Source organism: Sus scrofa, chromosome 16 (genome assembly GCF_054392235.1).
Source record: "Sus scrofa isolate SSC_HxYL_T2T_F1_AM1 chromosome 16, Sscrofa_HxYL_maternal_Yorkshire_Landrace_v2.0, whole genome shotgun sequence".
In the NCBI taxonomy this organism is placed as follows: domain Eukaryota; kingdom Metazoa; phylum Chordata; class Mammalia; order Artiodactyla; family Suidae; genus Sus; species Sus scrofa.
In genome coordinates this window covers 60,704,208-60,731,205 of record NC_139398.1, presented here as the reverse complement: position 1 = coordinate 60,731,205, position 26,998 = coordinate 60,704,208, and the positions used below count along the sequence as shown (strand labels likewise).

At 42.3% G+C, this 26,998-nt stretch overlaps 1 protein-coding gene across 16 annotated transcripts in view; it reads left to right on the top strand.

The window, feature by feature from the left end:
* The window catches only part of ZNF366 (zinc finger protein 366), a 404,477-nt gene that overhangs the window by 257,203 nt on the left and 120,276 nt on the right, over nucleotides 1–26,998 (top strand). For 8 of the 16 annotated variants that reach the window (XR_014831502.1, XR_014831501.1, XR_014831503.1 and 5 more), the window contains exon 1: nucleotides 19,410–19,568. Coding sequence is in view for 5 of the 16 variants with exons in the window: in XM_085002432.1 (XP_084858558.1) it covers nucleotides 10,435–10,558 (124 nt within the window). In the remaining 11 variants the exon portion in view is untranslated. Of the gene's footprint in view, nucleotides 1–10,331; nucleotides 10,559–10,826; nucleotides 11,088–13,465; nucleotides 13,617–19,409; nucleotides 19,569–26,998 lie in introns of those variants that run through there. The other 8 variants (XR_014831499.1, XR_014831500.1, XM_085002425.1 and 5 more) reach the window with 3 other exon arrangements.

Here is a 26,998-nt window from a genome sequence, read left to right as displayed (position 1 = left end):
GTGTATACAAACAAGGTAAAAACTCGATTTTAGTGTCCAGAATAATCATTTGAGCCTCCCCACCTCACCCCTCAACCCAGCCAGCACTATTTCATAGAAAACACAACATCCATCTCTAGATGGCCCCTTCATTCTGACCTTGGGATTGTCCAAGAAAACCTTACAGCTTACCCAGTCCAAAGGGCCAGTTCTGACTCCAAGCATCTCCCAGAGAAAGAGACATGAAATTTGTTCCTTCCTCTGGCAGGTCCTACATCTTTTCCTGCCATTACTGCAGTTACTGCCACATGACACCCCTTATTTAAGGTAAGTGTTCATGTGCTATCTGCAGCTACAGGGATGTCTGCTGAAAAGCAGCCAGCAGTAGCTTTTTAGCGATTATAACAATAAAGTTACACTTCACCAGTCACCCACTATGTCTGCCTACGCTTCCAAATCTCTAACTGAAAGAAAGCATGAAAAGTTTTTGTTTTGTTTTGTTTTGTTAGCTGGTTAGATGGAATTTGGGGCAGAAATACTTCCTTTTAAAAGTAGCTATGGATTTCTTTTTTCTTTTCTTTGCTTTTTTTTTTTTTTTTTTTTTCCTTTTCTAGGGCCGCTTCCCGAGGCATATGGAGGTTCCTAGGCTAGGGGTCGAATCAGAGCTGTAGCTGCCTGCCTACACCACAGCCACAGCAACGCAGGATCCGAGACATGTCTTTGACCTACACCACAGCTCACGGCAACGCCGGATCCTTAACCCACTGAGCAAGGCCAGGGATCTAACCTGTGACCTCATGGTTCCTAGTCAGATTCGTTTACGCTGAGCCACGACAATAACTCCCCCCAAAGTACCTACTGATTTCTTTGGCTGCCTGGGACTTAATTGTCCTCTCTTAATTATTATCCAAACATAAGGTCAATAGGCATTTAATACCCTGGAAATTAAAATGGAATTTATGAACTTAAAAAAAAAAAAGATTTCTGCTCATCCTAGGGCCTCTTGTTACAAAGAAGTGGTCCATAAAGAGTTTAAAAAAAATGTAGGGAGGAAAATAAAGAAACTATTCAGGAAGGGAGATGTAAGATCTCTTCTATTTTGAAATTTAGTGTGATCCTGACAGTAAGTCAGCAGGAAAGGGCATGGAGGGCCCTCTCAGGAAAACCCACAGGGAAGGAGAAGGGTCTGGCTGGTGACCTGGGCTCTGTACCAGGCATGGATATCCCTGTGAGGAGAGCTGGTCAAGTTCAGCATGTGCTTGAAGCTAGAAACAGATCCCCAACTTTCCAGGTGTAAGGGGCTCAACCAAAATGTTTACCTTGGGAGCCCCAGCAGGGGGCCCCACTCAGCCCATTTCCAGTCCCGAATGCCTCATTGAGAGGGGCAACCCAGTCCCCATCGCAGCCTGCTGGAGAACTTAGGTCAGCAGCCACTAGTCACCCATGGGTTTTGAGCTCTTGAAATGGGGCTGGTCTGAATAAAGGTACATGCTGTAAGTGTAAAATGCATACTGGATTTTGAAGACCACATAAAAAAAGGACAGTAAAGTATCTCGGTAATTTTTATGTTGACTACATATAGAAATCATAATTTTTACATCTATTAGGTTAAAAATACGTTATTCGTCCTAATGTGGCCACTAAAAAAGGTTCAGTGACATGCGTGGCCCACATTTGTAGCTTGCGTGGTATTTCTATGGGACAGTGCTGGTCTAGATGATCCTGTTCTCATGGCTGGAGGCATTTGGAAGCAGGGATTAGCAGTTAGGACACTTCAGTGTTGAGTAATAGAAACCTCAACTCAAAGGGGTGTAAATAATAGTGAGAAAACAGACAGGGGCTGGGAAGCCCCAGGGTGGTTAACACACCAGCTCAGTGGCATCATTAGGACCTGATGTTCCTCCCTTTTCCACTTTACTCTCATCAAGGGGAACACATATCTGTGGAAGTCCCAAAAAGTCACACCCAGGCATTTTTAATGTCCAGAAGAGGAAACAAAGGTATTAGGAGTGAAGAAATCTTCTCCACATGTGCCCTCCCTTCCCACCCCCTCCCGCCCCTTGCTTGTCTGTCTGGTTGGCTAGAATTGGGTCACATGGTCCACGCGGAGCCACTCACCCACTAAGTAATGGGATACTGCGTGGTTTGGAGTAATCTGGAGTGAGACATCTGTTGGAAAGAGAACCAGGAATATGACAGGAGGCTGCGTGGTTTGGAGTAATCTGGAGTGAGACATCTGTTGGAAAGAGAACCAGGAATACGACAGGAGGAATGGCTGTTTTGGATCAAACAACCCCTGTCATTCTTGGACAATTCAGGGAGAGGGCACACGTTTCACAAGGGTCATTACACATTCTGCTATCCCAACTGAGCTGATTCAGTCTGAAACACAATAGAGCTGTTTCCCCAGGCTACTGAAGCTTAATAAATACATTTACATAAATAGACAAACAAAACAAATAAAATCCTATAGGTCAATGTGGTGAAATGGAGAGAGCACTGTCTCCTAATCAAGAGACCTAACCTTTTTTTTTTTTTTTTTTTTTTTTTTAAGGCCGCACCCAGGCCAGGGATCAAATCAGAGCTATGGCTGCCGGCCTACACCACAGCCACAGCAACTCGAGATCCGAGCGGTGTCTGTGACCTACACCACAGCTCACAGCAGCACCAGATCCTTAACTCACCGATTGAGGACAGGGATCAAACCTGCATCCTTATGGATACTAGTCAGGTTTGGAACCCACCGAGCCACAGTGGAAACTCTCAAGAGGCCTAACTCTAATAACACCTTGCTATGGCACCTGTGAAGCTCAACTACCCTTTCTGGCTTCAGTCTGTTAACATTCCAAATCAGTGTTCAAAGATTTTGAGTCAAGGTAGTGAAATAGGAATTCCTATTGTGTGTGGCTCAGCAGGTTAAGAACCCTACTAGTATCCAGTGAGATTGCAGGCTCCATCCCTGGCCTTGCTCAGTGGGTTAAGGATTCAGCATTGCTGCAGCTATGGAGTAGGCTGCAGATGATGCTCTGATCTGGCATTGCCGTGGCTGTGGCCTCAGCCAGCAGCTGCAGCTGGGACTTGACCCCGAGCCCAGGAACTTCCATGTGTCACAGGTTCGGCCCTAAAAAAATAAAAGAAAGATAGCAAAGTAATCACATGAATATCTTTCCCTACTCTAATATGAACACATAGAAATGGTGATACAAATGGAATATAAAACACTAAAAATAAAATGTGTTATAACGGAATTCTCTTGTGATACAGCAGGTTAGGGATCCAGCGTTGTCACTGCAGTGGCTTGGGTAGATTGGCACAGGTTTGATCACTGGTTTGGGAACTTCCATGTGCCTCAGGCATGCCCCCCCCCTGCAATGTATGTTATACCAAGGTGTTCAGGACCCGATTTTAACATGGGAGGGGGAGGTGGGGCTGGTTTCCATACACTATCAAGCAATTCTTGGTCCTACAACTCAATTCTAACACCGTACCTGAAGATAGGGTCAGATCCCACTAGTTAAGGGCTCAGTCCCACAAGACTGACCCCCAACTCATGTCAAACATGAACTGAAAAGTCCAGGTTGTCACATATGCTTCTGACCAAACTGCTTAGATCAGAGGGGCCCAGACCCCCTCCTCAGGGTCAATAAATTTGCTACAGTGATTCCCAGAACTCAGAAGTTTACTTATTAGATCACTGGTTTATTATAAAAAGGTCTAACTCGGGAACAGCCAGATGGAAGAGACCCATAGGACAAGGTATGGGGAAAGGTCGAGGAGCCTCTCTGAATGTCCGTGTATTCCCCAACCTGGAAGCTCTCTGAACCCCGGCCTTCTGTGTTTTCATGGAGGCTTTCTTTCCTAGGTATGATGTAAATCATTGGCCATTCGCTATTGATTCAGCCTCCAATGTCTCCCCTTCTGGATGTGGGGGCGTGTTGGGGGGAAATGAAAGCTCCAGCTCTCTGATCGCATGGTTGGCTACACTGCAACCAGCCCCCACCCTTAGACACCCTCCAAAAGTCATATCATTTACAGAAAAAAGACACCTTTTCACTTATACCACTTTGGAAATTCCAAATGTTTTAGGACCTCTGTGTCAGAAACTGTGGAGCAAGACCAAATATACATATTTCGTGTTACAAATCATAATATCACTCATGTTCAGAAACTAAAGGAAAACTCTCTTTTTAAAATTAAAAAAAAAGCAAATGTGGCTCAGTGGTTAACAAACCCGACTAGTATCCATGAGGATGTGAGTTTGGTCCCTGGCCTCTCTCAGTGGGTTAAGGATCCGTCATTGCCAAGAGCTGTGGGTGTAGGTCACAGACGCAGCTCGGATTCTGAGTTGCTGTGGCTGTGACATAGGCCAGCAGCTGTAGGCAGCTCCAATTCAACCCCTAGCCCCTAGCCTGGGAACCACCATATGCTGCAGGTGCAGCCCTAAAAAGACTAAATAAATAAACAAATAAACAAACTTATGAATCTGAACTTAAAAAAAAACAACAACGAATGTTTGGCAAGTTGAAGTCATGGGATGTGTGGAAAGTAGGTTCCAAAGTTCCTTTGGAAGTGGGGCCAAGTGAATTCTGTGCCTCTTGGTGGACCAGCTTCCCTGGGTTAATCAGGGTGCTGGGACAGCACCTCCACACAGGAACTGGGTTTGAAATAGTTGTGCCTGACCACCCAGCAATGGCCAGACATGTTACACTTGCTAGAGGGGCACAGACTGGAACTGGAGTCTCTGACTTCTGAGCCACCATACCATGGTGCTCAACCCTTACAGTCCAAGGACCTGTGACTACTCAGTTCCCAGGTAGCCCTGGAATTCACATCATTCTCAAGATCAGCCCCAGGGATCTGGTTGTTAACTAAGCCTGAGGCTCCAGATTTCTTTGTGTAGTGCCCACTCCATACTGCCACCCCACCATTTGAGCATATACCTCCAAAATCTCAGTTTGTTTACTAATTACACACAAGCACTCATATAAGTTCATTATAAAACATACACAAAAGAAATTTTTAAAAGGATGGAAAAAAAGTAATAAATTACAATGGCCCTATTCGATCATGAGCAGATATCAGCTGATACTAGTGGAGGTTTTCATTACTGACATAGGCTATAAATCTGTATTTCAAAAATTTTTCTTAATTGTGTTTTATTATTTTCAGCAGGCGCTTTTTGCAGATCTGATTAGATTATATTGTTTTTACTTTGTAATGTGGATGGAGTAGGAAAAATGTCAGCTCTGCCATTTTCTTGTTCATTGCTTAAGCGTGCACTATTAATATTCTATTCAATTTGTAATTTTTTGGCAGGAATATTTTTAAGCCAATTGTTCAGATTGTTAGTTGGCAACATACAAGCTATATTATGTTACAACACACTGAAAGCTAATAAAGGAATGATGGTATAAGGGTCAAACACTTGTTATGGAATCCCCAGTTTTTACTCAGCATAACTCCACACTGTGACCTGTAACCATCTTACATGTGGACCAAGTGAGGGCGCCAATGTCATTAGAGGTATATTAAACGTTGATAAATTTCTTATGGGGGAGGATGAATAGAAATATCTTTGGAAGTTCTGCCCAGCCTTCTTTAGAGACCAATGAGTTGCATTTTCCATTCGCGAACTCAAGTTGGAGATTCTGGCAAGAGTACGAACAGTCATTTAAAGGGGTATTATGCTACTGTTAACTAAGCACTCTCCACTCTAACATACACTATTTCCATATGCCATCTCAGATATCTCCTTGCCCAGAGGCTGACAGGGGCTTAAGAGAATTCAATTTTATCTCAGCAGAGGGCGTCCCTTCCTTCTAGGAACATAGCAAACCCTTAGCAACAAGAGGCTGTCCTGAGACCTGGGGCCTGTGAAAAGAGGTCATGAGAGTATCCTCTATGTCTAGAAGGGTTGAATGAAGCACACTCATTATCAATTATTCATTTCCTGGGGAAACTGAAGTCTACAGAACTGCTCAGAATTTCATGGTTAGCTGATGACTAAACCAGCCCCTGAACGTAGGCCTCCCACTCTCTGCCCGGTGTACTCTCTAATATTCCTTCCTCACGGCCCTCTGATATGCACTTGTTAAGCAACTGTAATGCTAGCCCATTTTCACCTCATGTATTTATTGATATATATGAGTTTTAATCTATCATTTTATGATTTCACTATACCCAGCTTCTTTTATGATTCTCTGTCTTTTGTTTTCTGACTTCTTTTGGTTTGACTAGGATTTGTTTATCATTATTTTTTCTTCTTTACTATTTTGGAAGATTTACACTAGTTATTTCTTCCTTTAATGCTTAGCTTAGAAACTATTTTTTAAATATTTATATTTTAATTTTAACCTTTCATTGTTAACTTATCTAAATCTGGTACAAATACTAATCTTTATCATTGGCCTGTACAATTCAGAAACATAAGAACGCTTAAACTCCTTTTACCAACATCCCAACTTGTTTGCTATTGTTGTCAAAATGTTAAATTCTCCGTAGTTTTAAAATTCTGTAGATACTTTAATTATTATTATTATTATTATTTTTGCTCTTAATTTTTTCCTGTATCCCATACTTTGCATCTGGATCATTTTACTTTATCCTGGTATACATCTTTTAGAATTTCCCAAACTCTCTCATTAAAAAAATCCTTTGCTCATCTTTATTGAGATTTCTAGATAGATAGATAGATAGGTAGATAGATATAGATATAGATATATAGATAGATAGATAAAACTGGGAATCAAATTCTAAGCAGGCAGTTGTTTTCTTTCAGCATGTTAATGATACGTTTTACTGTCTTGTGACTTCCATCACTTATTTTTAGAAGCCAGCTGTCAATTGATTTTTATTTGTATTTTAATATATAGCATATATACAGTTTCTTTGGCTTCCTTTGGGTTTACTGTGATGTGTCTGGGAGTACTGAGTAGATACATTGCATAGAAACAATTAGGCTTCTTGAATCTATGGATTGATGTATTTAATTATTTCTGAAAATTCTCAGCTATTCTATCTTAAAAAGTTATTACCTCTGGCTCTCTGTCTTCCTCAAACATAGACTCTTCTTCAAACAAGAATCTATTTCTCACTCTCTCTCTCCTTCAAGCATAGCAAGGCAGTTTTATAGTTTGTGGCTAATAATTTCAACAGACATTAACTCCAGTGCTTATGAGCCTATTTTAATTGTCTGTTGTTTCTGCTGGTTCTTGGTCAGCATATTTTGTTACCCTGTATGACTGGTGATTTTTGACAGTGTGTTGGGCATTGAATTTTAAAAATTATTTGTAAGAATAATTTGAGGCTTAACATTATAGTGTCTTTTTCTAAAGAGGATTTTCATTTGCCTCTGCCAAATACCTGAGGTCCTACCAGTCTGGAACCATTTCAAGCCAAGTTCAAAGCTTGAGATTCCAGATAACATAAAACCAGAAGGGAGTTCTTTGCAGGACTTGGTTTACTTATGATTCAACTTACCAGAAGCTGCAGGTCTTTGGGGCCCAGTTTAAATTGGAGGTAGTTAATTAGAATCCCTACCTCTGGTAGGTTGCAGGTCTTACCTTTTTCTCCCTGCCCCCAGGAATTTGTCAAAAGTACAATTCAGTTTTGCAGCAGTTTCTTTAGGATTGGCAAATGCTCATAGGGAAGAATCAGATTTGAACGTCAATCTTGTACTCTTATTTCTTCTAGAATTTGGCTTTTAAGCTTCTCACCACTTTGTTAATATTTTGATGCTTTTTAAAATGTTTCCTGTGTCTTAATACTTATATTGCAACAGAACAAAGGGTGGGGGGAAAATGTATGAATGTAAGAGGAACTTGGTCCCCATGCTGTACAGAGGAAAAAAATTAAAATAATAAAACAAGAAAAAAAAGAGAAAGAAAATATTTCTTTATATTTTATCCAGTTTTTTAGGACCCTTAGTAAAAGGGTTGGTCCAAATTTCCTAGTCATCAATTATAGGGAGTAAAAGTTACAATGTGTCTATTCATCAGAGAAAAGAAAGTTTTTCATAGTCTTCTGTTTTGATTTCACTTATATCAATTCGTTAGCCTCCATAAAGCATTTTCATATGCTGATGATGTAATACATTCTATAGAACCAAAATTACTGTGTAGTGCTCATCAAATCGTTTCAAAGAACCCAATCTGGTATATGAAATAGTTCATAAGACAGTTTGAAGTCATGGGAGTTCCTGTCCTGGTGCAGTGGAAATGAATCCAGCTAGGAACCATGAGGTTGTGGGTTCGAACCCTGGCCTCACTCAGTGAGTTAAGGATCAGGCATTGCCGTGAGCTGTGGTGTAGGTCAAAGACACGGCTCAGATCTGGCATTGCTGTGGCTGTGGCATAGGCCAGTGGCTACAGTTCCCATTGGACCCCTAGCCTGGGAACCTCCATATGCCACAGGTACAGCCCTAAAAAGACAAAAAGACCAATAAATTAAAAAAAAATATATATATATATATATGAAGTCATGGCTACATCTGACCTTTGAAATCCAGTATGATAAACTTGTGTCCCACCAACTCATTAAAATATATTAAAAGATTCAGTGATTTTTTTTCTCAATGAATTTATTACATTTATAGTTGAACAGATTCAGTGATTTATATATAACATACATACGAAATATCATATAGTCATTAAGGACACTTGCTTTTCCCATTGAATAAAATCTTTCCCCCTTCCATTGCCTCTTCCAGTTTTTCGTCTGTCCTCACCTTCTCAATGAGGCCTTCCGTAAATACCCTATTTGGAATTGCAGACTCCCCTCATTCCTATACTTCTGAATCTCCTCCTGTCCTTTTCTTCTCTCCATCACTGTCCACCATCTTACATACTATATATTTTATATCCTGGCTCTATTTATCACTACCTCTCCAATCTTGATGAATCTGTTGAACCTCTCAATTCTTTGATTTCTCTAGATACAAAGTTAAACTAAGAAAAGTGTCCCACCATTCTTCATATGGATGTTTCACAGCTGGGTGTGGTGATAGATGAGAAATGTATTCTAAAAAAACTGTTTTTTTTAGAAAGAACCAAATGAAAATTCTAGAACTGAAAATTGCAATATCCACAAAAATTTTACCTGTTGGGTTTAAATGTAAAATAGAGAGAACAGAAAAAAAAAAAGATCACTAAACTTTAAAATAGTTCAATAGAAATGATCCAACATGAAGAACAAAGAGAAGAGAGATTGAAAAAAATGAGCAGATATGCAGGGACCTGTGGACAGTATCAGAAGGTCTAATATATGTGCAACTGGAGTCACTGAAGGAGAAGCGAGAAAAAAAAAAAAAAGTTCAGCAAAGAATATTTGAGGAAAAAAAAAAAGAATAGGTAAGAAATTTACAAATTTGGAGAAAGATGAATTTATAGATTTAGGAAGAAAAGCAAATCCCTTACAGAATTGGATTAAACACACACCCAGGTGTATCAAACTGCTAAAAATCAAAATTGGGAAAAATATTGAAAAGACCCAAAGATTTTGTTACAGACTCATTCCACACCAAGGGAAATACTACAGCTAAAGTTTAGCAGACTTGGAGCACTGGGGAGAATTTTCAATGGAAGAGAAATTGCTCCTTTTCTTTATAGCACATCCTTAATGTGAAAAGCTCATTGACAATGAGTATCAGGTAGGATAGAGGTTGGTGGCTGGAAAGGAGATTAGCCACCCTTACTTCCATTTTGATTGGGCAAGGTCTTCTGTAGAGAGTGAGATGCTATAGGCTCTCTGGAAGACAAACATTTTGACACAAATAACCCTAAAATCGGGGAAAGAGAAGTGAGATCCTCATGGTAAACTTGAGAATGGTTTGACCAGAAAGTCTAGTGCTTCTTGGAGCCAGGGGAATTTTTGAAGTGGAATTAGAGGAAAGAAATTTGGGGGAAATGGGGAAGACCCAGAAGATTTTGATTATTTGACAGCATTTTTTCCCTTAGTGTGATTTTCTTCCTTTCTCTCACAGTGTAGTCTAACCCTTCTCAGGGTGCGTAAGTCTCATGAGCAAGTACTTTGAAAACTATGAAGGCAGATTCCTCCCTTCCCTTTCCCGAACATACCACACAATTCCAGAGGGAACTGTAGAGAAATCAGTTTTCTGGGGTGGAATTGTGGCCCTGTTTGGGCAAATGTAGCCTCTTTAATTCATGAAGAGTGATTTTAATAACTGAAAACAAATAAGACCCTCAAATGTGTATCCAAGGTTCGCTGCTTATTATAATAATGTTTTCCATACTGGACTGGAAATAAAGTCATGATGTTTTTGCTTGTGATGTAAGTCTCTTCTTCTCTTTTTGTTCCCTTTTCCCTGGCCATCCCTCACCATCTTTATGCTTTAGGATCAGTATCCCTGAGGGAAGGGAGGAGTAGGCGAAGTCCAAGAAATAGCTGCAGGCTGGTTGCCCGCTGGGGAGGCAGGACCCCGTGGGCCCAGGACTGCGCATGGCGGGGAAGGCACATCCCCGCAGCCTCGTGGCAAGTCTTCCAGACCTGTCTGCAGCTCTTCCTGTGACCAAGAGGCCTTTTCCTGTGTTTGAACTCACCACCAATGGCTGTGCTACCAAAGGTAAACAGCAGTGGTCTAAGCAAACGGCTCTTTTTCCAAAAGAAAGCTTTTAACTTTTCTTTTGGAGGAGACACAAGGGGGTTGTTTGAGGACTGGGTGGAGGAAGAGAGGGGGGACATGAGACCAGAGGAAACCCAAGTGACCCCAAGCCCTGCCCTGTGTGTTTTTTCTTTCTTTCTCTTTTTTTTTTTTTTTTTTTTTCTCTTCACCTCCCTCATTATTTTTGGCTGGCTCCTTTGTGCAGGCTGCCTGCTATTCACCGACAGCTGCTTTGAACATCAGTCAGATCAGGTCATCTGCCAAGCTGTGTGCCTCTGGTCATATCGCTCTGAGGCCTCCGGTTTGTCAGCTTCAAAGTACCTCACAAGTGGCGACTTGCCTCCTTCGGGGTGAATGTTAAAAGAAGAGGAAGCCTGGACAGACTCATGACCCCACTGGAATTAAGGCTGAGAGCTTCCATCTCATTTTGCAAAAGAAGAAATCAGCACCAAAGAAGAGCAGTGAAAACTACTGCCAGGCCTTGTGGCCAGTAAGTGGAATGACATGGGTGGGAGACCAAGTCTACTCACGTGTAGTCCCAGTGAGGGTTCTTCCTCACATTTAAAACTGAGTTTCTCAAGGAGTCAGCTTGCCTCAAAAATGCCTCAGTGATGGTGACATTTGAGAGGGGATGGGGGAAGTGAGGAGATGGCATAATGGATGGAACTCCACCCTCCTCCAATTGAACCTCTTCTTTTTGGTCTTATTCATTCATTCACTCATTCATTCGTTCAACAAAGGTCTGTTGAGAAGCTTCCATGTGCCAGGTGACTTCCAGACACTGGAGATACAGCAAGGAGCCAGCAAAGTCTGGGTTCCCATGAAACTTAACATTCTATTGTCTGCATTAGTTTCTAAGTAAGATTACTTTTGGTCTAAGTGTTCTGTCAATTTTTTTTCTTTAAAGAAAATAAAATCTTCCCAATATCTAGCTCTCAGAAGCATTAACTTGTACTCATCAAGCACTCATAACATTAAGTAGAAATTGTGCCACTACGTAAAACAAACTAGCTGCTGATCTTCCAACCCCTAACAATTTCAAATCTATCAAAAAGAGACACCTGAAAAAGAGAACTTGCCCAGTCAGTGACACATGCGGGTGAGAAATAAACCAATCAGTAGCATGGATGGTAAGCTGAACTCTTACAGCCCATTTACATTGATATCAGGGGTCACTAATACATTCTCTTCTCAGGAATTCCATGTAGGACAGGATAAGCATGTGATCCTTTAAAGCTGACCCCCTTTATTTGGTGGTGGGTGGAGGTGTGTGTAGCCGTTAACAGACATGTTGAGTTTCAGAGTCAAACTGTGGTTGCCACCAGCATTCCCTGGGGCTAATGTATTAATTATCTTTTGGAGTATAACAAATTAACCCAAAGTCTAGTGGCTTAAAAAAAACAAATATTTATTATGTCACAGTCTCTGTGGGTCAGGAGTTCAGAGACAGCTTCGCTTAGGTGGTTTGGCTCAGGAGCTCGTGAGATTGCCGTTGAAATGTGGCAGTGTTCTAGTCATCCAAAGGCCTGACTGGGCTGGATGATCCATTGCCAGGATGGTGTCGTCACTGGGCTGTGGCAGGAGGCCTCGTCCCTGCCCACGTGGCCCTTTCCACGTGTTACTTAAATTTCCACATAGCGTGGCTGTTAACTTCCCCCAAAGTGAGCAATCTGAAAGTGAGGGAAGAGGAAATCTCAGTGCTTTTAAGACCTGGCCCCTAAGTCACTCCCCATCACTTCTGTGTTATTCCCTCTTTTTAGGGACAAATGACTGAGTGCAAGTGTTTAGAAGAACACAGCAATGGGGAATTAGACCCCATTTCTCAAGGAGAAAAATATTGGAGAATTTGTGGGCATATTTAAAAATCATCAAATTCAGATTCCCTTCATGTTTGACTTTTACGTTTTTCATGTAGAATCTTAAACAAATCACATTTCATTTGTTAATACTTCATCATATATATTTTAAAAGCAAACCACCATGCCATTGTTATATCCCAAAAGATTAATAATGCCTTAATATCTTTTAAAAACAGTGTATTTTCAATTATAAAGTTTAAAATAAAAAAATTCCAGGTAAAAATCAGATTCCTGGATTATTTTTAAAAATAAGATGACCTGGGCATTCTCACGCTGTGCAGTGGACCTAGTGTTGTCACTGCAGTGGCTTAGGTGGCTGCTATGGTGTGGGTTCAGTCCCTGGCTGGGAACTTCCACATGCTGCTGGCATGGCAAAAAAAAAAAGATCTGGTCACACTCGGCCTATGTTCTCACATAGTCACAAAGCACTTTAGGTGGGATCATGGACTCTTTGATTTGCCATGATCCCCACCACATCCTATTGTACTACATATGAAGCTGCACGGTTCATTTAATATTTGAGTTTACCCCAGTCTAGGCCCAAGGAGCCTGAAAGGTATGGCAATAGGGTTGAAGAAGGGGGAAGTTTGACCCCTCATGTGAACTGGATCCCAGATGACTGGGAAAGCAGATAGGTTTCAGCAACCTTGAGTCTCACCCGTGTAGGGCTGGAGAGATGACAAGGCGAACCATAGAGATCTGGTCAACATGGTCTTGGAAGATTGGGTAGATGTTCCTGTGCCAGAGCTTGGCACTGAGGGTGTAGAGGCACAAACAGAATCAGCCACCTCTGAGGGGATCATGAATCACCCAACATGGAGCAAGGCTCAGTGCTATTTTCTCAAGGCTGTAAACATCCTGGGTTTGGTACAAACTAAGGAAAGATGTGACAGCCATGAAAAATAATGATGGAGACTTGTTAGTCAACTTTATCAAGGAAGGGGAACTCTAATATTTAATATAATGTATAAAAATAATTTTTTGTCTCTTCTGTGCCATTGACACGTAGGATCTTAGGGTGCTTGGAGAGCACCTGTAAGTGGAAGAAAAGGCCTTCACAACCACTCTGGAGGAAGACTGGAAAATGGAGCCCTGCTGAATAATGGAAGTGAGTACTGGAGGAGGATGCTTGCTCACCTGGCCTGACGATAAACCTACAGGTGCTTCTTAATACATCTACTGCCATTTCCCACTTTGAAAATACTTACTTGCTGATATCAGACATTTGGTGCTCAGAAGGCATTTTGCTATAGAAAGCAGGTGCTCCTTGGTTATTAAGTCCACAGGCTAGTTCTTAAAATTTCATAGTGTAACTAAATCATAATGCCACCAGTCTACCACATACAGCAGACTTTCCTTTCAGGACCGGGCGAGAATTTCAGCCTGGGTCCTAACACAGAACATCTAGAGTATGTTTTCCCCAAGTCTAGAACTCAAACCCTGAGTTCTGCTCTATCCCTCAGCTCACCTCTCCTGGGCCAGCTTTGAGAATGCCACCAGCCTGTCGGTAGCACCACTGACTGTGTGCCAGAAGAAAGGGAACTCTGTTGGGTGAATGCTAAGAAATGTAGGCCTGGGCTGCATGGGAGGACAGTGATGGGAAGGCAAGCGGACCAGGGGGTGGCACAAAAGCAGGTAGGCTCCCCGCTTTGGAGGCTCTAGAGCTGGGGGATGGGGTAGGACCTGGTAGAAGGCGTTGCTGTTCAAAAGTGTGAGTCTTTTATAAGCCAGCTCTTTGTGTGCCAGGCACTGTCTATATTCACTCCCCAGCAAACTCTTGTCACACAACATACCAGCATGGCTTTCAGACTTTGCCACCCATGACCCCTCTAGGCACTAACATGGTCCCTGCAGCTCCTGATAGCCCTTTCTGTCACGACCAGATTTAGACTAGACCTCACAGGTCTTCATCTGTTTCCATTCTTGCCCCTCCACAGCCAGCCACTCGTCAGCCAGGCTTTCTGACATGCAAATCTGACCATGTCCTGCTCCTGTGTAAAATCTTTAATGATTTCCCATTCATTTTAGGATCAAGTTCAGAATCTGAATGTGGACCTCCCAGCTGCCCTTTGCAGGAGCTGCTGCCTCCCCATCTTTGCCTGGCATATGCCTGCTCCTTCTTCAGGTCTCGGTTTACGAATCATTTTCTTAGGAAGAACTTTCCCTGACCTTTTGTCCAGATTTGGTACCTGAGTACAAGCTCTCCTAACTGCTAGATTTCCTCTTCAGAGTAGTGGCTGAAATTGTAATTGTTTAAACATCCAAGCATGATTTGTTTGATTGAAAGTGACTCTTCTCTACCAGGAAGTAAAATTCATAATTGCATCACCCACACCTAGCATGGGGCCTTCTGGTCCATAAGACATGCTCACTAAATGGTTACTGAAAGAGCCTCTGTGCTATACGTTTTTACTGTTTTTATTATAAAACATGTTCTCCAATTCTAGGGACCAGTTTTTACTATGTGACAAGCAGTGTTTATTCAGAGGGCAGGGTAAATTAGCTTCGTGGTTGAAATAAGGCTCTGACCCAGAATCCCCTGGGCTTGAAATCTTACTAATTGTGTGACACTGGGAAGTAGTGTAACATCTCCCTGCCTCAGTTTCCTCATCTAGTAAAAAAGAGGAGGGAGTTCCCGTCATGGCTCAGTGGAAACAAACCTGACTAGTATTCATAAGGACACAGGTTCAATCCCTGGGCACCCTCAGTGGATTAAGGATTCAGCATTGCAGTGAGCTGTGGTGTAGGTTGCAGATGCAGCTCAGATACGTGTTACTCTGACTGTGGTGTAGGCCGGCGGCTACAGCTCCAATTCGACCCCTAGTCTGGGAACCTCCATATGCCATGGATGTAGCTCTAAAAAGAGAAAAAAAAAAAAAAAAGGGAGGATAAAAGGCAATAATAGCACCTACTTCATAGGGCTGTTGTGCTGATTAAATAAGTTGTGATACGTAGAGTCTTTAGAACAGTGCCTTGCACATGGTGTGTGAAAGATTTTAGCTCTTCTTTATTCCTAAGACTACAAAAAATAGGTGTTATTATCTCCACTTGTCGAATGAGGAAACTAGATGCATAAAATAGACTTTCTTTAGTAACTTGTTTGTAATCCTTCATGTCATCTTTTCATGCTTAGAAAAAAAAAACTAAAAAAGAAAGAAAGAAATGAATGTTCTCACATTTGGGGAGTTGGGAGTTGGAGGATCTTAGGGCTTGGCAAGATGAAGAGAATAAATCAAAGAAACAAAGGAAGTTTCAAAGCAGTTTTGGGCCCAGAACTTGGCCATCTCTTCTGCACATTCGTATAATGAAACGTCGCCTGTCTGTGAGGAGCCCACACGAGGAAGGGGAGTCCCAATTTCCACAGAATCTGGAAGGGACATGGGGAGGCAATGGAGCGTGACTCAGAGTGGCAGGAATTAGCATCTCCTGGTTGCAGCAGGAAGTGAGAGCTATGTCTACCAACCTATTCCGAAGCTCCTCGGGAACTCTGCCAGTATCTCCAAAGGCATCACCATGTCCTCAAACTGAATCCATTTGAATTAAAGAAAAAAAAATGTATGCCATGCGTCCCATGTGAGAGGAAGTGGGTGCCAAGAAACCAAACAAAAGGTTGTGAATCACTGGAGTGGACAATCCTCCTGGAGAGAAATGAGTCTTGCACCAGGCTTTAAAAAGACATTACATCTGGCAGGGACGAGAATATTCCTGGCAGCCCATTGGTAATGGCCCTGAAATAGAAACAACACAAACATCGTCTTCAGTAGAGTAGATGTATAAATTGTGGTACAGTCACAGAATGAAACACTCTCCAGCAATGACAGTGACTGAGCCACAACTACACTCAACAGTAGGGGCAAATCTCACAAATAGATTGCAGTGCCATTTGTTATGTAAATGACGTGATATGCATCTGTGTCAGCTGTGAGAATTTAGGAACCTGTGACGCTTGAGGTAGAGGCTGGAGGGCCACTGGGGTGGGGGGGGACTCCTGTTCTGTGTCTGTTATTCAGTTGTGTTCATTTTGTAAAAGTCCACTGACGTCTACACTTATTTGTTTGTGCACTGTTCTGAACATAGGTTATATTTCAATCCATTCTTCACTTCCCCACCCTCCATGGCCAAGGGTTAAATCAGTCAGTAGGTAAACAGATAGCCCTAGGGTTCTGGATAATCAGAAGCAGGAGATGCTTCAGAAATGGGAAGACATTTTGAGTAGAGCTCATGTTTCTGCAGTGCTGGGTCTGAGTCTTGGGTCACTGCTCTTGTCTCATCGAATTTTAACCTTGGTTTTTCTCCTTGTGCCCTGAGCTTGCAGCCCTCTCTCTCTAATGAAATGATCTCTATAATATCCAATGCAATGTGGAGCTCACCTGCTCATCCCCTTTTACACATGCCTTTCCTCAGTTGTCTGCAGTACAAACATCCATTCATCATCCGTCAGAATCAGAATCACTCATGAGATGGCTGGAGAGGAAGCCTCACCAGCCCGAGTCACCTGGTGAGACCTCTCTCCTGTGAAACCTGATGGGAAGGACTTTGGAATTTCAGCTTCTAGACACCCAGTGGGTAGTTTTACAAGTTTTAGAGGATCCTTTCCATATGCTTGGCAGAGCAGGGAAAGAGGGAGAAGCCTGTTCTGTGAGCCTGCCAGGAGGGTTACAGTGAGCTGTGTGGATGGAAGAGCTTGGCACAGGCAGGGCTGAGAATCCCTGTTGAAAAACTGTGACGGACTTAACCTAAGACCTGTGCGGCTTGCCAGTATTTTGAAAACCTGGAGATCGCCTTCCAGCTTTTCCAGAGGTGATGTCGCCACCAGCTCCCAACTGGCTGCGTGACATCAAAGCCATCCAGCTCGGAGGGCACATGTCCCCATCCAGGCTGTCTTTGGGCGGGTCGGCCGCCTTGGAGAAAACAACACGCCTCAACGTGACGGCCCCCACATTCTGCAGACTTGAAAGGGAAATCCTTTGGATTCTGACGGGGCTCCTGGGGCTCAGCCCTGGCCTTGCCCTGAGGCTGCATGAGGTGTGCAAATATGGGAAGGGCTGCGTGCTGCTGTCCTTGCTTCCCCAGCTGATCAGAGACATTTGCATCCTGAGCTGCTTTGTTCTTTGAGTCCCCTCACTGCCTCTGCTGCCTGGGGCCTCTGAAGCCCAGCCCAGCCTTTCCCTCCTTCTCCTCCCTCGCCCTCCCCTCCCGCCCACCTGCTCCCACTTGTTATTGTTCATTTCAGCAGCTCGCCTCCTGATCCTCATGATCACTCACAGGTTTGCCCCCAGAATTGCTGCTGCTTCCCAAGCCTCCATTCCCACCCCTCCCCCACCCCGTTCCTCATGCTCTTCTCTTGCTTTCTTAGATTTTCATTTTCGTGTTCCTTCCCATTTCTACAAAGGCAGGATGTAGAGGAAGGCCAGCAGAGGGCAAAGAGCACTAGAGCTATGAGCCTTTGGGTTTCAGTCACTGATGTGTGTGACCTTGGGCAAAGGGTGGAGACTCTTCTCTGGGTGTCGGTGATCCCATCTGTAGATGGGGTTGGGTCCCCCATGCCAGGGATCCAGTGCCGTGTGTTGTGCCAGTATTGGTGGCATGGGCATGCAAAGAAGAAGACTCTGAACTGGCTCGTACAAACTTACTGAGTAATATGTTCTCTTTGACACACACACACACCTTCTGATAGAGATAGATTGATAGATAATTAATGGGGGAAGAAAACTGTATAAATGAATGATCTTATAGCCCACAGGATCCAATAAAAGTCTTACAGAGAGACTGAATCAGAATCCTTTCCCTGAATTCACTTGAATTGCTCCTTGTGTTCAGGTGTAACTCTCCACCCCATTTTTTCACAATTGGGTGAAATAAGGAAGCACTTAAAGCTGTTTTTCTTTTGCTACCACAAAGATCTGCAAAACTGCTGGTTCCTGTTCTTGGTGAAAAATTGTCTTAACCAGATGAAAGAGGAGCATAAGACACCCAACACAAATCAGAGAATTTTAAACCATGTTTACCTCTAATACGACAAACCCTAAACAGAGCTCACACCTGCCCACACAACTTCTAGGACCCCTAACTTGGTAAAGGATATTCCCACAATTTTCTCTCTCCTTCTATTCAGCCTCCCCATCCCTTTTCAAAAACTGTAGCTGACTTATCTAAGACCTGGTCCATATTTTGAAAACAAACTAGAAATCACCTTCCAGTTTTTTCCAGAGGTGACTAAATCCAAGAAGCATTAAGAATGTGTAAAGGATAGGACAATATAAACAATAGTTCTTAGATAACTATGTCTAGCAGCAGTGTGGCAAGTTACTTGCTTGCTTGCTTTTTCATCCATCAACAAAGATAACAGCTTCACTTGGTCCATTGCATAAAGCTCAGTGACCATAAACAAATAAATCTGCTATTTGATCCAGGAAGAACTGTAAGGCTCTCGAGTCCAGCTGAAGCCTTGCAGCAGCACTAGTGTTTCAAAGAGCCTAGGAAGAGCCAGGTGTCCTGGCTGACCTGTGCACTGCCCAGCCTCACGGGATGCCGGTTTGCCTCAGCACAACAGACCAAACCTTCCTTTGCTCAGGTTGACATGACATGATTTGTTCCCCTTTGGCTATGTCAGTTCTGCAAACTAGATACCAGAGGCTGCAAGCTCAGGAGAGCTGCTTTTCTGGAACACCGTTTGTTTGGACAGGCTAGGCCAGTAAGGCTTTTCATCTCTTTAAAGCTCCCAGGGCAGAGAGCATATTTGAGGAATTCCTTTTTCAAAGTTTTTTTTTTTTTTTTTTTTTTTTTGCCCCTTCCAACATTTTGTTTAAGAGAAAATGAGATGTCTATCTTCTGTTTCCTTATTTTTTTTCAGGAAAGCAAAGGGTTGTTGACTTCCTCCCTCTCCCCTCCCTTCCTTCCTTCTTCCCGAAGGTACTCATCTGAGAAAAAGAGAACGAAGTATTGTTCCTGTTCTCTTTCTTAAGTCATTCGAAACACTGTCCCTGCGAGTTCTTTAAGTTCCCTGCAATCTGTACACAAGAGAAAGAGGGAGAGAGAAAGGGAGAGAGACAGAGAGGCAAGGGATCAGGTAAAGCACGGGGGCTGCTGCAGCCATTCAGACTCAGGAGCTGGTAAGTTACCCATGCAATTGTTTCTACTTCCATTTCAATGTCCCTGGGATGCATATTGCTGTGGGCACTTTTGATAGAAAAATGCCTTCCTGGGTAGAATCCTTAACCAAAGGGTACGACTGAAGGATGGCCCAGAATTTAAACTTATCCTTTTTTTTTTTTTAAAGGTGGGGGGAGAATTCTGATGTTTTGCAGAGCTGAGGCTGGCTGAACTGAACATAGACTTGCCTTGGGGCTAAGGAGGACAAAGTCTTAAATCTGAATTTTGGCACAGATAAGGTGGCCAGGTTAACCAGGAGCCACTGGAATGTCTCACTGGAGAATTCACTCTTCCTTACTATTGCGTCCTAGGAACCTTATCAGGGTGTCTGCTAAGAATTGTGGTTTGCTCTGGGGTTTTTGTTACCCATTGTCTAGATTGAGGCACCTTGTCTTGTTCTTTTCATTCAGCATCCCTCAAAAGAGAAATGTTAATTTATTATTGTTGTTCTGCATCTTAACGTGGTCCATTGAAGTAGGAGGAAAAAAAGAAGGGAATGTCCTTTTGATATGTGCTGCATGGGGGGGGTACTGATGTGTTCAGGTTCCACATGGGGGTTGAGTATAAATTTATTATCTACTGTCAGTGGGGGATGTCATCTGCCACACAAAAGAAGGCAACGATTTGGGGACATGTAGCTTTAGTTTTGAAAACAACATGCGACTGGAATAGGAAGATTGAGATTGATCACTTGTGTCAATAGGAGTGAAAAAACCAGGCTGGGTGTTGAAAAATATTTACCCGTGCCTGGTTTTTCAAGCACCAAATAGAACACAGCAACCTAGTCAAGCTTTTACAGAAACTGGTTTTTACAAGTCTAACTTGCTTCAATTAAATTTGTCAGGATAATGTGGTGAAGAACTCGTCATGATAAGCTGCCAGGGAGCCATGATCACATTGTCAAAAACAGGCCAGCAAGGTTGCTTGGAAAGCCTGTGTGTATTTACTAATATTAATCATTCAGCTCAGAGAGGTGTCGAATGGGTGAAAGACAAAGGACGGGCAGAGGGTTTTTTTTATATTCATTTCTATGAAATTTGCTGATTGAAGTCATCTGGGATGTGAAGAGTGTGATAAAAATAGCTGGTCTCTCATTTATAATTTGGCCAGACTGTGCATTAACCACAATCAAGGAATTAATCTTTATTCAAAAACTAAGCCATCATCTTAATAAGAATAAGAAAATATGACAGAACTGGACTGTTATGTGGGTTTTGTTCCGTTAGCTAGACTTCTTTTTTCTTCTCCCTTTTCCAAGAGACTTTTCTCAGGAGCACTATGAAATGAGCAACGGAAAAGAAACGTGATTAGCGCTTGCCTGCTTGAAGAGGCAAAATTATGCTAATAACAGTTAAAAGTGATTTCCAGCCCCCTACCACCTAGGCTAGCCACTCCATTTCATGGATCTTGGTCAAAACATAGCCAGGACTGATTGGCTTGGGCATTTTGCGTCTTTTATCAGCAAATGTGACCCCCCGTCGAAACTCAGGGCTGTGATTTTTACTTGCTTCTTTCAGTTTCATTTTTCCCTGGATAATGTATTTAATTTTATGCCCCGTTAGAACAACATCACAGAACATTTTCTTACTAGGTTTATTGAATAAAAACGTCAGCTGCAACACAATATGATAAAAAAAGACAGCAAAGTCACACTGACCAAAGACAAGTAAGGTGAGAATGGGTATGCCGATGGCACAGAACCCAGCCCCTCCTCAAGCCTGTCTGATATATATATATATATGAGAATATTTGTTGGATACTGGGGGGAAAAATTCAGCTCCCTAAAGAAAAAAGCCATTGACTAATTTAGCCCAGTTGCTACCAATCTACCAATCTGTCTTCACTCAGCTCCAAGGAATGAGTTGGCATTTGTGGAAACTTCCAGTGTGTGATTCTTCTTTGGGGTCATCACAGGCTCTTTTGTGATATCATTAGGGGAACTCCAGCTTGGAATGAGCCAGAATTTGACACACAGAAGTTGCATTAATTAATTTATACCAAAACAGTACCTATAACTAAATTACAAATTTGCCGCATAAATGTTAAATTATGTTAGGATGTGTCCTGTAGGTCTGTGTGCTGGGATGTGAACCAAATGAGAGCAAACAGAGCATCAAAAGTACAGGCTTTGTTGTTATACAAGTCTAGGTTTCAATTCCAACTTTGTCGTCTTACCATGTGACACTTCAGCCAGGTAATTAATCTCTCTAAACCTCAGTTTCCCCTAATGTCAAATTGCATCAACGTAATAGAGTTGTTGTGAGGATTAAAGAAGATTAGTTATGTAACTTGATTAACACAAAGCAGGGCAAGTAGTAGGAGTCAACCAATGTCGGTTGTAATTATTTAAGTCTTATATTAATACTTAAGAGTACCGTCTCTTTTGAATGTAGGTAATTTGTGTCATTATCCTTGATCAATACCATATCAAGAGTCTGTCAGAACAAAAATTATTCCTCATAGCTTTGTAGTTGGCCACACATTGAGTGAAGCTAGCCTGAACCCCAAATTCTTGAAAAACAAAGGAAAGCAGAGTTTAATGTTTTGATGCTCACCTCCCTTAATGACAGATTTATCCTGATTAAGATGCCAGCTGTTCAATAGAGGGGACAGTTTGTCTTGGGATAAAATTCTTCAACTTAGATGAATGTTTGAAGAGACTACATGATGTCGTAGATGTTGCGTTGTCCCTTTCACCCACTTCCCCAAGTTCCCAAGCTCTGTGCTGTTGGTGACCTTTTCCCTGGCGGTGAAGGGCTAGAGAATTTTTTTTTTTTTTTTTTTTTTTTTGGAGACCTTGGCAGTTCCATGACTCAGCCAGAGAGAGAAGGACTTGAAGTGACATGTTCCCCCCACAGTGAGGGCTAAGCACACTCAGAAATCCCTCTCCTCAAATACTTTAGCAGTGAGCCACTTTACTTTATCCCCAATAAATAGAATACACCTATCACCAGTGTGTGTGTGTGTGTGTGTCTGTGTGTCTGTGTGTGCGCGTGCGCGCGCGCGTATTTGATCCAACTGCTGTTTTTCCTCTTGCTCTGAAATGTAAAACCTACATGCCAGTTAGTCTGTAAAGTAATAATGATACTTTAACTTAGGTCTTTAATTAAACTTCCCTCTCCACTTTCTAAAAGCAAAAGATACAACCACAACAACAACCAAATACCTACCACCAATAACCCAAATCTTTGAGATTCTTTTCTTAGAAGAAGAGGCTCTGATACAAGAGAGACTTGTTCAGACAACTGAACCTTTGGAGAGCAAATTGCAACTGGGTTGTTCTACCCTAATGTGCAAAAAGTATCTTCTAAGGTGGCTCAGAACAGGAGAACAAAGACCAGACTGAGAGTCAGAACACTTCTGCTCTCTTCTGTCCAACCTCTACTGTCCCCTATACATGTGACCTGACAGGTTTCTTCACTTGCTTGAACCTCAGTTTTCTTGGTAAAATGATGAGATTGGACCAAATCAGTGACTCTCAAAGTGGGGTGTGTGTGTGTGTGTGTGTGTGTCAGAATTCACCTGGGGCGTGTTTATACTCATCTTCTCCCCTGCCCACTGCTCTAGATGATCTAAGAGATTCTGATGCTGACAACCGATGATTCTCTAAAACGAGTGGTCACTGTCTTGCTCTGTCTTCTTCAGGACTGCACTGACATTAAAATGTATGTTTTAAGAACTATACTTTTAAGCGTAATTTCTATCTAGCATTGAATGTTCTTTCTAGAAATTAGTTTTGAACACAGAAATTGTTATTCTAGAAGCTGTTTGTATTATGGAGTAAGGAATATGCAACCAATATGATGAGATCAATGTTTTATAACCATATGTAAATCATAAAAGAGCAATTACTTAGATTTATAAATACTATAATTCTGTATGAATACCATTATTTGATTTATGCATTTTATAATACTTGGGTCTTATAGTAAGTATGCATTCTTTCTTTAATCAAGGAAAATGTAGATATTACTCTTTTCTATTCATTTTTAAAACTATTTATAGACACAGTCTCATAAGTTTTTTGGCTTTGTTTTTACCTTTTTACAGTGTGGGTTGTGCTGAGCCTGTTTTAGATGTTAGATCCTTGTCCTTAAGTTAATACTGACATAGAAAGCCAAAAGATTGATACTGCAGTTTGAAAAACCAGCACTCAGAAGTCAAGTTAAATCTGCTTTAATCATAAGAAGAATATACAACTTATAGAAAAAGTTCTGCTTTCCTTGATTTTGTTTCTACCTAAATTGCTCAGTTTTTTCTCACATGTTTATTTGGCTAATAAATAGAGCAGCAGTGTACACAGGTCTCCGCCTGACAGAAATAGACAAGTTTTTTTGTTGTTTTTTTTTTAGGGCTGCGCCCGCGGCACATGAAGGTTCTCAGCCTAGGGGTCCAATCGGAACTACAGCTGCCAGCCTACGCCATAGCCACAGCAACGCCAGATCTGAGCCGCATCTGTGACCTACACCACAGCTCACGGCAGCACTGGATCTTTAGCCTCCTGAGCAAGGCCAGGAATCGAACCCACAACCTCATGGTTCCCAGTCAGATTCGTTTCTGCTGTGCTACAACAAACAGGAACTCCAGAGAGACAACAACTATTTTGATGTATGCTCTCAGAAACGGTGTAATGATGGCTGGTCTTTTTTTTTTTTTTTTTTAACTATTCAAAATATCAAATACATTTAGATAAAACCGTGACATCTAGATAAAAGAATAAAAACATATCTTCATCAGAGGAGATTGGGCGTGTTCAGGGTGGTATGACTGTAGGCCATGTCCTCATCAGAAGTTAGGTATAATATACAAATTCATTACAATGTAAGCATCGTGAGGACAGGGCCTTTGTTCACTGCTGTATGCCTCAGGCCTAGAGTAGCACATGGCATATAATGGACGTCCAAAAAATATCTGTCGAAGAGATGACAATAAATATGTGGGCTGTAGAGTGAAATAGGCTATCTTTATATAATACCAAATATAGCAATTAATAAGTGAAACAATTAGTCATACTTTTAGGGGATCTGGACAATGCCAGACTGCCAACTTGACATGTTTGTTCCCCCTCTGAACTGTCTGGAATTACGGCTTGTTCCCACCATTACCCATGTGCAGCTGCTACATGCACATTAATGTATCATCTTGGCAAGGACCCCACTCACTTGCTCCTGGGAGATAAACATTTATCAGATACAGACACAGAAAAGGCTGTTGGTTGCATTTTATTTTCCATTTGTTTTCTGGGCAGATGATGGGTTAGCACATTATTTTTGGCGAGAGAGAGAGTGGTCATTTGTTTTTCCTTGTGAGTCAGGATTTAGCCTTGTAGGAAATGCTCAGTGCTCTCTGGTTTTTTATAGGCAGGGCTGTAAATCCAAGTTAAAGGGATGCCACTTGGGCTGAGTTTACACAAACACCAAGGAGTGAATTCAGGGAGGGAAATGCGATATCCTTGTGGCTCACACTACCCTTTCCTTTATATAATTAGGCAGTGGAGATGGCCAAAATGAACAAATACTGGACTGAGGCAGTTATGCACTTATTTGGCAAATTTAAAGTGGTCAATATAAGTATAAAAATAATTACAACATTGAGGTCCTAGGTTTCTGTTATTCGTGGTAGGAACTGAAAAAACCTCTCTGTTCGTGTTGATAAAACAAATCTCTTTAGTGCCAAGAACCAGGGCACACAGAAGCCATTCTCACCCTTTCTCCTATTTTCCTGTGATCTGCTATGGCCTCACTTTGACCTCATTCTGTGACAGCCACTGCTATTAACGGAGAATGAGATAACCACAGGAGCACCCACTGCCCCTGCAATATTTACGGAGGAGTCATTTCCAAGTTTGGGGCCTGCCAAGCACTTTACATACATCATTTCACTTAGCCCTCCCCTTCCAAGAAGTAGGGCTTTATTCTCCCCATTGTAGAGATGAGGAACCAGCTCATTTAACAGATAAGCTAGAGAAAGTAAGAGATTTGCTCAAGGTCACTGGATTGGTGTTGCTTGTTTTTCAGGTTTCTCATTAAGGACAAAGCAGGTAATAATTTTTTTTTGTCGAATTAAGTATCCCTTTAGGCAGTGTTACTCAAATGGAGTCTAGGAAACAACAGCCTGGCATCACCTGGGAGTTTGTTAGAAAAGCAGAACCTCAGCTCCTCTGAATCAGAACCAGCATTTGAACATGATCTCCATGTGATTCGGATGCACACTCAGATGTGAGCAGCACTGCCTTAGGGTTTTCACCTGTTGTGTCTACAGACTGATTTCAGAATGTGGGTCCCTGTTCCAAGGAGTTACAAAGCCCCTTTTTAAACTTTGACCTTGTTCAAGACAACATAACTCCCTCTTGGAGAGTGGTATTACTAGACAAATCTATTCAGCTCTGAGCAATATTAGGCATGATTTTTGTTTTTTCACCCAGCAAGATAATGCCACACCAAGGGACCTTAATAATCTCAGAGAGTAAAGGTCTGGGGCATTATTTTTCAAGTGGGTTCTGAGAACCAAACATCAGAATCACCTGGAGTGGATTCCTAGGCCTTTCGCAGTCTAATGAAGGCACTGCCTATCCACAGGCTACTGGCTCAGGGTAAAGAAGGCTGAGTGGGGGGAATGACAGGTATTTTGGGAACATTATTCCAAAAAGGTATTCGGCTTTTTCAGCAGTTTGGAAAAAAATATTTAAAAGCAGCAGTACAAATTAGAGTATCTCCCAATTTTTCTGGGAAAAAGAGGTACTCTACCAGTTTCTTCCTTTGAATGCCAAAGAAGGGGAACAAGAAACCCTGCTACCTGCCTCTGGGAGAAGGGAGGGGGACCCCGTGTCTCCAGCATGGCTGCCAAGGAGCAGATGCCAGCACACACCCCTCACTCTTCCCAGTTTGAAAGAATCCTTAGAACTTCCTTTGCACCGGGGACTCACCGTTCTCGCTTAGAACAGAAATCAAGAGGGGGCTATTGTCGGAGGGGTGGGGAAAGGAAGCAGGGCCGGAAGAGAACCCGGGAGAGGACCGGAATAGCCTCTGGATTGCTTCAGCCTGGACAAAACTCCCCTGCCTGGATGGAGATGGTGGCTTCTCCCCCTTAATCGAGGTCTTCTGGCCTTCTTCCATGGGAAGTGCAGAGAGAGAAAGAACTTGGCGTTGTCACTACAGAACACCCACTACAAAGCCACTACTTGTCTCTCGCTGTTTTTCTAATTCAGGCAGTTTTCGTCCCCACCATCTTTCCCCTCACCTCCACTCCTGTTAGCTTTGTCAGTTAAAAAATGTACAAAGGGGACCTTCAGCATTATCCTTTAAAAAGGTATATACTGAAAACTTCTAAGGTGCTAAGGAGCACCATACTTAATCCATCAAGATGGGGTCCTGAACTACTAGAACTTGAA